Source organism: Gamsiella multidivaricata (assembly GCF_025024155.1).
Source record: "Gamsiella multidivaricata strain RSA 2152 chromosome Unknown BC939scaffold_2, whole genome shotgun sequence".
NCBI classification, from domain to species: domain Eukaryota; kingdom Fungi; phylum Mortierellomycota; class Mortierellomycetes; order Mortierellales; family Mortierellaceae; genus Gamsiella; species Gamsiella multidivaricata.
The window spans coordinates 534681-549860 of NW_026251710.1; the positions used below are offsets into that span (position 1 = coordinate 534681).

The 15180-nt window shown below is 49.4% G+C and overlaps 6 protein-coding genes across 6 annotated transcripts; 1 reads left to right on the forward strand and 5 right to left on the reverse strand.

Annotated features, from left to right (window-relative positions):
• Positions 1-881: 881 nt before the first annotated feature.
• BC939DRAFT_435264 (uncharacterized protein) lies at positions 882-1973 on the reverse strand. The gene is made up of 4 exons (XM_051553471.1): positions 1862-1973; positions 1538-1715; positions 1321-1377; positions 882-1060 (listed from the first exon to the last, which is right to left on the reverse strand). The coding sequence occupies exons 1-4, from the start codon at positions 1879-1881 to the stop codon at positions 905-907; spliced, it is 411 nt and encodes a 136-aa protein (XP_051417490.1). The 5' UTR covers positions 1882-1973; the 3' UTR covers positions 882-904.
• BC939DRAFT_488847 (uncharacterized protein) lies at positions 1974-3707 on the reverse strand. Its single transcript, XM_051559397.1, has 2 exons — positions 3351-3707; positions 1974-3102 (listed from the first exon to the last, which is right to left on the reverse strand). Exons 1-2 carry the CDS (start codon positions 3629-3631, stop codon positions 2280-2282), a joined length of 1104 nt encoding a protein of 367 aa, XP_051417491.1. The 5' UTR covers positions 3632-3707; the 3' UTR covers positions 1974-2279.
• Positions 3708-4140: 433 nt separating this feature from the next.
• Positions 4141-6542, reverse strand: BC939DRAFT_513998 (uncharacterized protein; the record flags this gene model as incomplete). Its single annotated transcript, XM_051561126.1, has 2 exons — positions 4504-6542; positions 4141-4365 (listed from the first exon to the last, which is right to left on the reverse strand). The coding sequence occupies exons 1-2, from the start codon at positions 6304-6306 to the stop codon at positions 4141-4143; spliced, it is 2028 nt and encodes a 675-aa protein (XP_051417492.1). The 5' UTR covers positions 6307-6542.
• A 1059-nt stretch (positions 6543-7601) lies between these two features.
• Positions 7602-11517, reverse strand: BC939DRAFT_498435 (uncharacterized protein; the record flags this gene model as incomplete). Its single annotated transcript, XM_051559812.1, has 2 exons — positions 7602-11362; positions 11466-11517. The coding sequence occupies 2 exons, from the start codon at positions 11515-11517 to the stop codon at positions 7602-7604; spliced, it is 3813 nt and encodes a 1270-aa protein (XP_051417493.1).
• A 688-nt stretch (positions 11518-12205) lies between these two features.
• BC939DRAFT_498436 (uncharacterized protein) lies at positions 12206-12550 on the forward strand (the record flags this gene model as incomplete). The annotated part of the gene is made up of 1 exon (XM_051559813.1): positions 12206-12550. One exon carries the CDS (start codon positions 12206-12208, stop codon positions 12548-12550), a length of 345 nt encoding a protein of 114 aa, XP_051417494.1.
• Positions 12551-12982: 432 nt separating this feature from the next.
• Positions 12983-15081, reverse strand: BC939DRAFT_472591 (arsenical pump membrane protein-domain-containing protein; the record flags this gene model as incomplete). Its single annotated transcript, XM_051558287.1, has 4 exons — positions 12983-14244; positions 14265-14291; positions 14339-14591; positions 14740-15081. The coding sequence occupies 4 exons, from the start codon at positions 15079-15081 to the stop codon at positions 12983-12985; spliced, it is 1884 nt and encodes a 627-aa protein (XP_051417495.1).
• Between the last annotated feature and the right edge of the window lie 99 nt (positions 15082-15180).

The window sequence follows — 15180 nt, forward strand, 5'->3', positions numbered from 1 at the left end:
CACTCCCAGCGCCATCATCATCCAGAGACATCGCCCCGCCTCCTGGCCGTTTCTAGATTCCGCTGTTTAGACACGACGCGTCTCCTATATAACATTTTTTTTCCCCTTTCCTATGGTCCATGCATGCGACATCCTGCTACTTTGACAAGAACCAGGACTCCCTTTTCTATTTATTCAACCATGCCCCTACATGCAGTACTGGCTAGGGGAAGAGAACATGAGCTTGAAATGCGAGAGGCGTCATTTCCGCGTTGGAGTATGTTTGGGGGACTGTTTGGGGGGTGAACAGGGGAGAACGTGGTTGCCGAAAAAGACGCGCACCGTCCAATCCGGTAGTATTGAGAAAGTTTTTCCTTTTATATTACGCATATAAAGATCATGCAGGAAGTAATGATAGCGATAGTCATATTGCAGGATCTATCGGAGAGACAGGGAGGGGGGCCGCTGGTACCCCCCCCCCCCTTCCTTTTTTTTTTGGTCCATAGCTGTCCTCGGTAAATCTCCACCAGAACAAAAGCTGGGTCTTCAGGGGCCATTTGATCATCTTTGCCGTCATGCAGAGACCATAATCAAGCCTAAAGGACGTTCAGATTCGATGGAATATATGGGCTATAAGCAATGCAAATACTTGATGCATTACTCCAATGGAGGGTGAACTCCATCCACGATCATTTTTCTATATCTTGTATCTTGTATCTTTTAAAACGGAGATCGAAGAAAGCCATATTCATACATCATGCAGTAATAAAGAACCCGGTTGCCGAGTTCATCATCGTCCATTTTCTTCATCCTGTGCAAGCTCCCCTTGCTTCTTATTTATGCATCCCTACAGTCCCGCCAAAAAATAAAATAAAATGCTTCTCAAGAGGAGAAATTATGAATAGATGGGAAAGCTCGTGGTGGTTTATTTCCGGTATATGAAAAAGTAGGCAAAGAAGAACATAAACAAGCAGAACGAGACCATATAACACATGTATCGTCCATTCTGGGTCGATGCCATGACTTTGAGTCGCGTATATGTCGTATTGAGCAATCCTCCTGTCCGCCCGAAATCTTGATCCTATTGAACATTTCGACAAGGAAAAAAAAAGAAAAAAAGAAAAAGAAAACCAAAAAGTAAGTGGATAGTATAATAATAATCCCTCCCCTTTTTCTCTTTCTCTCTCTTTCTCTCTCTTTCTCTCTCTTTCTCTCTCTTTCTCTCTCTTTCTCTCTCTTTCTCTCTCTCTCTTTTTCTTTCTTTCTCCTCTTGACTCAAGAACTTTCGGACTCGAAAACGTCCGGTGAAGATATTCATAGCCTGAAGGGAAGCGTCCATACCATTTCGCCCAGAAACACGGTCGACTCGCGCACTTCGTTCCCGATATCCATTGTGATCTAAAAACAACATGAAGAAACAAACCGCTTTTCCATCAGTATCCTGAAGTGAATCCAGAGAAAAAAGTAAAAAAAAAGAAAGTACATCAAGGCCTTTCTCGATTCGTCCCATTTGCTGTTTGCTGTTTCGAACCATGCATAAAACAGACTTGTTGCACACCTTTTTGAGCATGGCAACTTTTGAATGCAAGCCAGAGATCTCATCATCGTTCTGGCTCTCGAGCGAGAGCATCTCTCGGTCGGTCATCCGTGTTGGGTCATAGGGTGTACTGCGTCCTGAAGATGATGGCGGACTGTGCTCGCCAAACAGCTGAGTCCTCTGCCAGGTATTCTGTTGCCTATGGGGGGGGGGGGGGGTTTTCCAATGCAGAGGGACGAATTCAAACTCTGTCAGTTCTACGGTTTGGGTCATTCGCTTAATTCCATGCAAAGGGTTGATGACTTGACAGAGACAGACTCAGTCGGACCGAGTGATGTGCGCTACCTTTGCCTTGTACTGTGCATGGTTGGGGATGATTAGATTAGAGGAGGGCTATATATTGAGTTCGTCCGAGTGTTGATGTGGAGAAGGATGGCCAGCCTTTTTTCACTTTCTCACTTGGACCTACCAAATCGATCCACGGGTTGGGACAGGCACGCTTAAGGGTAAACGGGAGTTCAGGAACAGGCCCAAGGGTTCCCCCCCCCCACACTCGAGCCCCGAACCGCAGTGCTGTTGCAGTACATATGTGCCTTTCCCCCCCAGTTGACGATCCCACACTATCATGTCCAGTGTCAGTTGCACAATGGTTACTATGTTCTTTAATGATAAATGAAAAAAGGTCCTTCCTGCAATAAAGTCCCTTTGACAATCGAATTATCTACCTCCTCCTTAACGCAACCCTCTCAAGAACACCCCTGTTTTACCATGGGCTGTCGCTAGGCTTGTCCGCCATGTACGTATCCAAATCATTATCCAAAAAACTCGCCGCCGTCTGCTGGTTCTTCATCATATATTCACTCAATTCCGAATCCAGATTCTCCGCATTCAACGGCGCCGCCTTCACCGTCTTTGCCCCCTTACCCTTCTTCGTCTTGCCCTGTATTGCCGCCGCCGCCTTTGCCGCTACTGCTGCAACCCCACTAGCATTGTTCTTCCCAGCCTTCACCGCCTTACCCGCCTTCCCGACCTTCACAGCCTTGGCCCCTTGCTTCTGTTTCTGTTGAGCCGCCGCCGCCACCGTCCGTGCTGGTGCTGCAGGAGCCGGCGCTGCCTGCTTCTTCTTTGCGAGTCTTGTTCCGAGCACCAAGGCCTTATGCCGACTTGCCTGCGTGCCCCTATTATTACTGGTCGCCGCAACGGCCGTCGCGGCCTTCGCACCAACACCTGCACCACGTCCCCGACGAGCAGGTCCACCGCCGACTGACGCCTCAGGGTTCAAGAGGAAGACATCCGAAACGCCTGTACCACGCTCCTGCATCGCTCTCGCCAACCCGGCGCGTGTGTGAATACCCGCTCCTACGCCTGCTCCTGATCCTGCTCTGTTGCCTCGGTTGTCCGTGCTGATACGTTGGCCCTGTCCTGTGGGGTGTGATCCAGTCCTGGTGCCGAGGCCGAGGCCCTGGCCGCCTCCACGTCCGGCGCGTCCGTTTCCACCAGACGATGATGATGACGATGATGATACTGCAGTTGGCTGGTTGACGACCATGATCCCCGTACTCTTGTTCTGGGAGAGTTTTTGGAACCTATAATTCGTGCATGATCCCATGTCAGAAGCCGTCCATGTATATCGTATGGCGCACGCGATCAATAAACAACACAAAAAAACCCCCTCTCCTCTCCTCCATGGCTCCATGGCGGACAAAGTAAGTCTCTCTCAACAAAAAAAAAAAAAAAAAAAAAGGACGTCTTCTGAGAAACATCCGGAGAGGATATGGTTCTTTTCTGCTCAGAATAAACAAACATTGCTGTTGTTTTTTCCATCAGAACTTGCCTTGTGCTCAGGGATCCTCCTGGACTACTGCGTCCGCTTGGGGTGGATCCGGCGAGGTAAAGAATCTGACCCTGCTGCTTTCCCGCCATTGCTGATTGCTGTTGCTGATTGCTGCTGCTTTTGTTGTTGCTGCTGTTGTTGTTGCTGATCCTTTTGTCAGTCCGAAAAAAAGGGAAGGGAGCAGAGGGAGTAAGAGATGAAGGAGGGAGGGGGACTTTGAGAGGTGAGTAATACAAGGGCGGCGAATCAAACAAAGTGTATGTGATAAGCAAGCAAATCATTGTGCTACACGGCGTCCATTGTCGACCTCGCCTCTCCTCCCCCTCCAGCTATAGTGCCCCTTAAAGGACCTTTCTTTCAATCTTTCACTTGCATGAAGCAAAGCGCCGCCGTTGAGTAAAAAAATATATATTTATGATTACGATAGCATGTCCCGTTTTTATTGTTAAAATCGATATAGATATCCATGTGCATGATCCGCGGGAGGAGGGCCTCCTTCCTGTTCGCAAACGAGCTCTGGACGAAAGAAGACGAGAAAGGGAGAGAGAGAGAGAGAGAGAGAGAGAGAGAGAGAGAGAGAGAGAGAGAGAGAGAGAGAAAAATGGTATTATGGCCAATTCGGTGGGCGAGGTGGGGCGGTGGAGGCGTGGGAGGGAGGATGGGGGTGGCGAGGAGGCGCCGAACTTTTTACTCGGTCGGCTTCTGTTGTTGAATCCTCCTTCTTTCAAAAGTGAACGAGTCGCCTCTTCTTTTTTTTTTTTTTTTTTTCTTTTTTTTTTTCTTTTTTTTTTTATCCGCAAAACACCTTGGCCTTGCCAACGACCGCTCCGTTCGTGTCAACAAAGCAAGGCATCACGCACACCTTGACCTTGCCACCTTCTTTGCTCTTGTGTGCCGGTACCATCCGCTCGGAATCGAACTCCGTCTCATTCGGTATCACCTCAGCTTTGATCTCGGCTTTCTGGCTCCTCATCGTCAAGCTGAGCGCAATGGCCTTTGTCACCAAATCCAGGACCTATACAAAGAAAAAAAAATCGTTAGTTCTAGTCGATCTGCTGCCGTTCAATAATAATAATAATAATAATAATAATAATAATAAAAGTCAAATTTGCATCGGCATCGTGTCGAATCCATAGTCTCTCAATCAACACACCTTCTGGTGTCCTGTCCAATTGTTGTAAAGACGCTCCAGCTTGATCTCGAACCCCTTGGCGATCCGCGTAGCTTCCTGGGTCGCATATGTCTGCGCACACGGTGCATTGGCCGACAAGAAGCACAGCTGTTGTCGGAATCGGACCGCCTGCTCCTGAAAATTGTTGTCGAGCATCCATTGGTAGATCGCACCGTATTCCCTCCCAAGCTCGAAACCGACGTAGAACGGTGGTCCGTTGAACACTTCCTCGAGCAGTGTGTCCATGATGTACTTCTCCAAGAACATGTTGAGGATATACGGTTGAGTGTTCCCAAACTTGTACTTCTTCTTCACTAGCATCTGGGCCTCCTCCGTATTCAGGTTCACGGCACGATCGCCGGAAGATGACTTTGTGAGCTGCAGAATCGCAGCCTGGAGCATCCAGACCCGCTTCTCGATCGTCGAGTGATCGTCGTCCGTGGCTCGAATCTGGCGAACGTCGTTGAGGTACTGGGATCGCAGGTCGTCCATCTCCTTATCGCGCTTATGAACAAGCTCCTGAAGCACCAGACGGTCCTGTGTCACCTGGGTCAAGGACGTGTGCAGCTCCCGGTTCTCTTGCGATTTTTGCGTGAGCGTCTGTCGAAGCTGGTTGATCTTGGCCTGTGAGGTCTCTTGCGACTTTTTCCAGCTCATGACCTCGTCCTGCAACTTTCGTACGTCGGCTGGGAGTAGCAATTCGCCAGAGTTGTTGTTGCTGTTATTGATGCTGTTGGTGCTATTGTTGCTGTTATTGCTATTGTTGCTGTTCAGGTTGCCTGCAGCATTGCTGCTGTTGTTCATGTTCATATTCATACTGTTCATGCTATTGTTCATGTTGTTGCTATTGTTGATATTACCATTGCTGCTGCTGTTGTCCATGCCATTGTGATAGTTATTGTTGCCAAGACCCGACAGGTTTAGGGTTGCGCTCGTCAACGCGTTCATGCTATTGTTGTTGACATCATATCCGCCAGCGTTGTTCATGTCGTATCCCCCTGGATTGAGATTATTGTAGCTGTTGCTATTATTGTTCTGTCCATAATAGCCTTCCTGTCCATTTCCTGCGCCCATACCATCACCCTGCTGATGCTGGTGCTGCGGTTGCAGGTGTTGTTGATGATCGTTCTCCACGCCGTATCCTCCGTCATAACCGCCGTTCTCCATCCCCCCGCTATATCCTTGGTTGTACGAATCGTTCTGCTGCTGCTGTTGCTGATAGGGGTACTGAATAGGCTGCGAGGTCAACAAGGAATCGGTGCCATAGGAGCCCTGTGGCATCTGTTGCATTTGCTGCATATGCTGCATGCCTTGGATGCCATTGTTAATGGACAGGCTGTCGCCATCCCGTGATGGTGCATGCAATTGCTGCTGGTAAGGCTGTTGCTGCGGGTATTGTTGTTGTTGCTGCTGTTGATTTTGCTGCTGTTGCTGAGACATGTAATATTGCTGCTGCTGCTGCAAGGGGTCCATGTTGTTATTTCTTGGGCTGTTGCCAGAGCCGGGAGGGTTATTGGGATTGACGTTGGAAATGTTGCTGATATTACTACCATTGTTCATGGTCATAGTGAATCCACCCTGTCCTTGCCCTTGTCCCTGAGCCTGACCCTGAGCCTGACCCTGAGCCTGGGCCTGCCCTTGACCGGGTTGTTGCTGCTGCTGGCCACCTAACTTGAGTGGCACGGCTGTGCCATTGACGGACGAGCTTCGGTTCGCACGGTTCGGGGAGGTTGGAGGAGGAGGAGGCTGGTCCTCCGGCTTCTTCTTAGCCTTGAACAGATGCATATTTTCGTCGATATTAATTTCGCACGCCGAGTGAGAGGGTTAAGTAAGGGAGACAAAGGGAAGTGGGGTGTGATAAATTGGGCTGCTGCAGGAATATAGCTTTTTTTTTTTTTTTTTGTGCTTTGTCGACTGTGGACACGAAGGGGAAGGGGGAGGAAAGGGAAGGTGGGTGGAGTAAGGGCCGTTGGATGAATGGATGGCGATGACAAGAAAGAGATGATGGAGAGCACAATATGAAAATGAAGGAAAAAAAAAAAAAAAAAAAAACAAGAGCAAGAGCAAGAGCTATCTAATAGTTAGTGGAGTTGAAAACGAGGGCGAATAGCCAGGATAGGATGAAAAAAAAAAGGTACACCACAATCGGGTAAAAATAAAAGAGTTCGCGTGCTGACAACGATGGACCTGCACCGCCTTCGATATACTTTTTCTTCTTCGTCCCTTTGATTGCCAAATGTATCCGCGAACTGCTATCTCATTTCATTTTCTTCATATTGTGGGGTACAGCCCAAGAAAAAAAAATCAGGTTAACCTTCAATTGAGGCAAGAGAGAAAGTGGGGGCGCGAGCGTGAGTGAAAAAGAGCATTGAGCGAGACTGAGCCAGAAACGAGGTTCCGAAGGAGACCATCCCGAACACATTCGTCCCTTAGTAAGGAAAGGAATGCCTTGAGCAAGGACAAAAGGAGTCCATGACAGAAAACATCAAAAGAAGCGCGTCCGTTCCTGGACTTGACGCGACGTATCACCGCCTTGTGGCCCAAGAAAACCATGGATCGATTATTTTTTATAACTCAATCCACTGTTTATCCTCCCTCGTCTTGCCTCATCCTGCCTTATCTCGCTTGTCCTGCCATGTCTTGTGTGGACTACTGCGCTGTGTAACGGATATTCGGTTCTGTCCCTCTGTACTCCCTCTGCGCGGTAAACCCCTGTTTTGTGTCCACTGCCTGTCTCTGTGCTCTGTTTTTCTGAATATCAATGGCGGTGCAAGGGCGTATCGTTCATGTGAGAATCCTGTTCGTTTTGGCTTTTCCTATTTTCGAACCTTTTTTTCTTCTTTAGCTTGACTTTGGTCCAGAATCCATGGTCTAAGGCTCAATAGCACTTTCTAGCATTCGTTTGGAATAATGTACACGATAGATGTTTAATGGAGACAGGAAGAAGAAGAACAAGACGAGAACAAGGAACAGGATCTAGCAAACAAATAAAAAGGCGTGGTTTGTTCTACAAGAAAATTAAAATAACAAAGGACAGATGTCTAATGTATGAACGTGGGTGTTCATGCCGAGCTATTGCTTTAGAGAGGCCAGCTCCGTCCAGAGAGTTCCCGCTCCTGCTCCCTCTCCATCTCCATCATCTCCTCCCATTTGAGCTCGTTCCTCCAGTCCAAGGTCGTCATTCCCACATCTGTCCCCGTCAGCCCTCCAAGTCTCTTGAGCAATTCCAGGTGATCGAGATTCCACCCTGCCTCCTCTTCCTCGTCACTGTCTCTCTCGTGGTCGAGGCTCGATCTGGGTCTCAATTGAGGGTTCTGCTCAGTCAACGATGCAAGCCCCTGCAGTAGCTTCTCCTTCTGTTGCTTCTGCCGTGCGACTCTGTTTCTGTACAGTTCCAGCGCTCGTGCATAGTCTCCATGTCCTTGCTCTGGTTTCAGTTCCGGGCCGAATCCTGCCAAAATCAGCTGCTCCGTCATCTCGTTCGGTTCTACAAAGCCAACAACAGGCTCAACAGTATCCTGAGGCCGCCGCAGAGATCGGCGCGCTTGTCTAGTTGGAACGATAGCATCGCTTTCAATATCCTCGTCCGGCATATCATCGTCAATGACCACATCCAGGATCTCACGATCGTATGTCTCAATCATCTCGCGTGTCTTGGACTTGGCAGATCTGGCTTGTGCCGGAGATTCCAATTTCGCTCGAGCGGACGAGGGTGGAGTCCACTTGCCAGTCATCCGATCCAGGCACCACAGGGCCTTGATCGACTGCCCTCGTATCACATAACCACGAATCAGCAAGTTCCAGGTATCGACATTGGGCGTAATTCCTCCCTTCTGCATCCTGTTGACAAGCGTCTCGGCGGCAGGCATGGTTACGTGTAGCACTGTGTGCTCCAAAATGTGGTTGTAAGTAACCACGTCGGGTTTGATCTTATGTGAGGCCAGCCATTGGATCATGTGCTCGGATTCGTGCTCCAGGCCTAGGGCCATGTATCCGCCAATCATCCTGTTCACCAAATCCAGCGTCCGCTGCTCCTCCGGGACCTTCTCGAACCAGTAACGGGCCTTGCGCATTTGGCCCACGCTCTCCTGTCGAAGACGGAATTCGTGGTTGAGACTTTCGCTACTAGGGACTGAGGACGATGTCGGCGCCCTTGAGTCAGAAGGCGCAAGCGTCCTCGAAGTTCCTGAACGCGATTGCGATTGAGCAATGGCTTGCATAGCAGATGATGAAACCTTATTCCGCTGACTTTGGTCGATCCAACCCTGAATCAGGGTCGAAAATGGTATCTTGCTGATAGGCACGTTCGGATTCGATACGAGCTCGGACACGAATTGGTCTGCTTGTGCTAATCGGTCCTGTTCTGTCCATCGCGCACAAAGAGCATCCAAAATTCCAGAAGAAGATGAGGTTGGCGAAGTCGGTGTGGCAAACGATTCCTCCTCCACAGGACGGGGTTCTTGTCGGCCAAATAGGAGGTTCCGCAGCTCCTTGGTCGATGGGCTTTGATCCACGTGCCCAGGAAATGCCTCCTCCATCCTGACCATACATTCTTGCAGTGATCCTAATGCGCCTCGCGAGGCATAACCCTCGTATAGAACGTCGAAAGTCTGCAGATTGGGCGTGATGTTCGACTGTATCATTCTTTGAACCATATCTTCGGCATCCTGCATTTCTCCGTGCAAGGTCGACCACCTAAGCATCAAGTTGATGGTGTCAAGCTTAGGCTGAGCCCCCCGTTGCGAGCCGGCCCAAAGTACTGCCTCTGCTTCTTTTGGTTGACGCGTCTGAAGATATCCCGAGACCATGTGGTGCATCAAATCCTCCAGTATAGGTTCGTCCTGCCATGACCCGCCTGACGACACTAATTGGTCAAACCAGTTTCGTGCTCTAGCCATCTCCTGCTGATCTGTAAGCGCTTTAATGACTTGGACAGCCTCCGCATCGGTTCTCAGGCGGCCAAGATCCGAAACCTGCTGTAGTGCCTCCTCCAGTTGCTCATACTTGCGGCTTTGAATCCATGCTATGCATCGCTGGCTCCACCCTGGCCTCTTTACAAACTCAAGATTGTCCATTCCAAATTCGTCCTCCATTTCCTGTGTCTTGTTGACTTCGCAGATCGCAGGTGGACCGCAGTCTCCTTTGCGCAGGGTGCCTATGTCATAGAAACCATCCAACAAAATTCGGCCCAATGCCCTGTCTGTCTCAAGTCCCGAGGCGCCAATCCGACCGAGACAACTCAAGGCCTTATCCTTCTGTCCTGTAGCAATATATCCGCGAATCAATGCCTTGTAGGTGAAAAGGTTCAAAAAAATGCCGCGCTCGATCATGTCCCGCACCAATTCTTCTGCCACCTCCATGCCTATGTTCTTGGCCGCATGTTCCACGATCGGGTTGAAAACAATAGCCGTTGGCTTGACTCCACATCTTGCCATAATCCGAATGACCTCCTGTGCCTTATGTTGCAGACCCATCCTGAGGTATCCGGCCACCATGCTACTCGTCAGCAAATCTGTCATCTCGTGCTTAGGGATTCGATCAAACCAGTATCTGGCCCGTTCCATCTCTCCGCACTCGGCCAGTGCCTCAATCACCAGGCAAAGAGGTGCTGAGTTGGGTGACATGGGTGACCGATGCTTTAGACGTGCAGGATCCTGTGCTGATTCCGACATGTCTACGAAGTAATATGGCTTTTCCTCCAGTTGATAGTCGTGCGAGATCTCAGGCCTCATAAAGACCTGCGCAGCCAATGCCTCCGCACGATCCAAGTCTCCTTGCTCAATCCAGCCACGACAAATTCCACGCCATGCATATCCAGTTGGTTTGATCCCCAGTTTCTGCATTGCGTGAATAGCAACTCGAGCTCGTCGGTATTGCTTCAGCCAGATCAACCCTCGTATCATCTGAGTCCATATCCTCGCCCTGGGCAGTTCCATATACACTAATGTCGAAGGTGAGGCTTTCAGCTGCCGAGCTGACTCTTTCAAAAAATTCCTGAACTGACGGATAACCGCGCGGAGAGTTGTTGCAGATGGATATGCGGTTCTTGTAGCGCCCAACAGAAAGCTCGAGTAGTCTAGCGCCGTCTTGTTGGGTAAAGCCTTGAGTTCCTGCTCTGCCAGAATGGGGAATCTCTTAGCAAGGTAATACAAAGGCTGGGATCCAAGAACAGCTGGCAGTGGCGGGAATACCAGTTGAGATGTGGCAGTCGTCGATACGTTGCCGATTGACGAAGGAGAAGGTTTTGTTGATGGTAAAGTCGTGTTGAATTTGGACGCTTCTAGAGTAACTGGCAGAGGTAGCGGTCCATAAAGGTGTTTTGATTTCGATTTCTTTAGAGGCAGTATTGGTGTCTGTGGAAATTGCCACGGTGACAGCTCAGATGATGCTCTTGTTGGTGTAGACTCCAAAGACGCATTCCTTGCGACCGTTGACTCTGTTGACGAAATCTGCTTTAAGGTCGCTGAGGTAAAAAGTTTTTGCTGAGAAGATCGGCCGGTAGGCATTGACGGGTGCATAGATGGTTTTGAATGATGCCGCGGAAATTGTGTGATATGCGCTGAGGTATCCAGGCGTAGTAGCGGGGTGATTATGGAGGTGGAATATGGTCGTGCTGAAGACGACCTCAGATTAGCCGCTGTCCATGATCCCAACGTCCTTCTAAGGCAGTGTGATAGCGACGCGATCCTGATCCTGCCTGTGGGAATCGTGCACTTGAAATAAGGCGCGCTATGCATCTCTGCCGCTGGAAATGCTGCTGAAGCTCTATTTGAAGTCGGTAGCCATCCGCGTTGTACAGTATGACGTCTAGTATTCGATCCGCTCGATTGGCCGCCTCGAACTATGATCGAAATATATAGAGAGAAAGATCAGGTCGTCTTCTTGGACACACAATAGATTTTCTGATATAGTACAGAATATCGAGGACATGCAGGAGAACATACCTCGAGGGTGCAACGGGGGTATACAGCTCTTGGCGATCAGTCTAGAACTCATGACCTTTGGACCATCACTCTGCCGCTGGCTTTGAATGGAATAGGCTGAAGCCGATGTGATAGGCTTGAGTGGATTTTAGTACAGCAGAGTGAGTGGAGGTTCCAGGCAACTGAAGGGGGAATCAGGAGGATGTGCCGGCGAGGATGTAGCAAGAGAGTGAGGAGGGGGGGTGATGAACGACGCTGACTCTGCTCTCGCCGTTCGTTCCTGATCACTCCTCTTTTAGGCAAAAACAGGCAAACACAAACGATGTGTGGCTTGTTATTCCTAAATCGCGATTTTGATAGGAAACGCGTCGATGGAGACAGACAGACGCGACTGCACAGCAACGACGACTGCAGTTCGACGTGCGATGCGCTGCGAGTATCGGTCTGCTTGTATGCAGCCTTGGAATAAATGCCCAAAGATCCAGTTACTGATCTCGGTGGACTAGAGCTGATGATGTGGTCCATAACAAAATAACTAATCGCCTTTTTCTTTTGCTCAAAGTATCCACTTTCTTGTCTTTACTCTCTTCGTTTCCTTCATTGCCTGCTTGGCTAGAATGTGCAGGGCATAAATACATGGTCTCCAGCACTGGCTATCTGAAAATCAATTCTCCTCCCCTCACCCTCTATAACCCCTTTCATCGTCTCGCTTTCCTTTTGGCGAACTTGCTTCTTTACCCGCGAAACAAAACGACTACGACATGGCTGCCGAGAACCATTCCGATATCCTGGAATGGATACAGGAGCAAATCAAGCTGCACGAGTCCGATCAAGACCATACATACCTACATCGGTTCCAGTATATCCATGAGGCCTTCAAGCGACTACAAAAGTTCCTTGACGAGAATACCGCGGAAGAGGCACCTGATGAGCGCAAAGAGATTCTGGAGCTGAGGGCTTCTGTGTATAAGGGTCTCATCGAGATCACCAAGGGTTTCGAAAGAAACTACCCTTGGGATCAAGAGGAGTGGTATGAGATGCGGGAGGTCATTCATGAGACCATGGTCTCCTTTTGCTTCTGCACAAGATACATGTACCGTTCTTGAGGAACAGATCAGTCTACAATGACGACCTGTCGACGGTAGAATGCTTTGTTGCTTGAAAATGAATAAAAAAAAAAAGGTTAAATAAATAAAAGAACTAAATCGTCCATGGTAAATCGAACGTTCATTAGGACAGGATTGAAGAGGACTTGAATGATGCTCAATAGCTGAGTAGCAACGAGTTCTGCTTAAAAGCGATGTATTCACGCTGTGTTTTTGCTCTCGAAGAAAGTGATATGCATTATGTTTTCTGACGACCACAGCTTGTAAAGTAATAAAATATATAAAAAAAAGTGGTATGTAGAAAATATACTCACACTGTGAATTTGCGAATAAAAGAGCGCTTCTACTTCGCATGGTATACTCAACTCGACTGAAAGCACTGACAATGATTGCTATAACCCCTCCCCTCCCTCCTCCTCCTCCTCCTGCTCCTCAGAAAATAACAGCCAGTTCTGCAACAACGACCGACAATGCTACAAAGATGACGACGGGCATCACACCCATATTCCATCTCAGGAACCCCCAGAACCCAACGCCCGCGTTCTTGTTCCTCAATACTGAATCCCACATCAACCCCGCCAACGAACTGATCAAGGTCGTGCATGCACCCAAGTTGCTTCCTACGATCAGCGCGAACAAGCATCCCTTGACGACCTCCGGGGTCGCTAAAGGTGAATTGACAAATTCCGGGTGCTGTAGGATGCGAGCAACCAGAATCGTCATGGGCACGTTGTTAAAGATGTTGCACAGCAGGACCGAGATGAAGCCAATGGCGTAGGTCGCGGCAATGTAATTCGGAACCAGGTGTGTAGCCCAGGAGGCAAAGATTCCAATCCAACCGGTGTGCGAAAGACCCTCGACCAGGATGAACATGCTGAAGGTGAAGGGCAGAATTGCCCAGGGCATACGGATCGCGATTGCATGGAGGAGAGGGAGTCGTCGCTCGAATGCACCTGAGAACTTCTGGATCGCATTGGGATGGTGCTCCGTGCTGTTGCTGTCGTTAGCAGTAGGCGCGATGACGGCGTGGTCGTTATTGAGCAATCCAGAAACGTTGTTCGACTCTGTTGTAACCTTTACACTGTCTGAAGAACGCGCTTTCTCCAGTTCCGGCCTACCAGCAGTGTCGGCGATGGCGCTATTTGCTCCTAAATGCGTCGATGATCCATCACTGCTCTTATCCGACCCTGTGATGGTTGTCTGGAATACCGGCAATCCTTGCTCTAAACGACTTTCCGTTCCCCCTTCTGCCTTCTTTGAGATAACGTTCAATTCTTTTGCACCACCATCCTCCAGGGTCAGAGTCATTGTGTGGAGTCCCTTGAACTTTCCCTGCCAGTCGTACCACATATCTCTAGCCAGGGTTAGTAGGGCAAAAGGCCCCGTAACAATCCAGACGGATACATGTGCAAATGATGTCCCGATCAGACAGATCAGCGAGCATGCCAGAACAGATAGGCCAAAAACTGCGCCCCAAGGATCGATAAGGCAGGATCGAGGATCGATGTTTGGGGACTGGAGACGGGAAGGAATGTATTGCTCGCCTCGAAAGTTGAGCCGGAGCATGACATAACAGGCAGCTATGGACGCAAAGCAGGGAAGGAGCATCCATGCGCTGTATTCGAGGAATGAGATTTTGTAGGCTTGACAGGCGACCACGTTTGTCAAGTTTCCGATATACAGGGCCATGGAGGCTACGAAATCGACAACATACGTTCGTATCCTGGGTTAGAATATGGTTCTAATAGAGAAACAACATACATAGCGTTATCGAGCGTGCATCTTTACCGATATTGGCGGTTTGAATCTCGGCCATGAGAAAGGCTACCGGAGTGACAAGATTGACAGCATGGGAATAGTAGACGAGGAAGGGCGTCATAGTCAGGACGACGACATCGTTACTGGTAAGGCCTGCCATCACTGTCGAGAGCAGGAAGAAGGAGAGGAAGATCCGTTGGCCGCCGCCACCTCCACGCTTTGAGATCCAGAAGGCGGCGTACTGGAACACGCCGGTCATGTCCAGACTGATGCAAATGTATGCCTGAGAAGAAGATTAGGGTTGGAGTCAAACGAGGACAAGGAAGACAAGGTAGAAAAAGCATGTCTGTGAGTATAAAGCGTTGCCTGATCAGAAACCAAATGCACTTTGGCGTACTGGGTCAGATCGGAGGGGATGCATGTATACATACCAGCGAGAAAAAGAGAATCATGACCGCATAAGGCTCCACTCCACTGTCTGGGGCTCCGACAATGCCGTCCCTGACGCTGTCCCCGCCGATGGACAGGGTCGCCAGGAGGAAGAGTACTCCTATAACGGGTGCGGTCGCAATGTTCAGCTCGATCGAATATGGAAACCTCAAGGTCCTCGACTGCTTGTTGGTCTCTTTTAGGTCCTGATCATGCTGAGTCTTCTGTGCTGAGGTGAGTGTGGGGATGGGGAGTGGGAGACGGATGGGATGGATAACGATGATAATGACGACCATGAAGGTGATGACCACCAGCCAGCTATGGACGTCTAGCACTGTGGACATGATGAGTGCGAAATTGAGTGAGGAAATGAGAAGGCGTCAAAGGTAGATCCTGCGCTAGGGCAAGTGATGAAGCTGTGTCAATTTGAGGTGGTTCGTCTT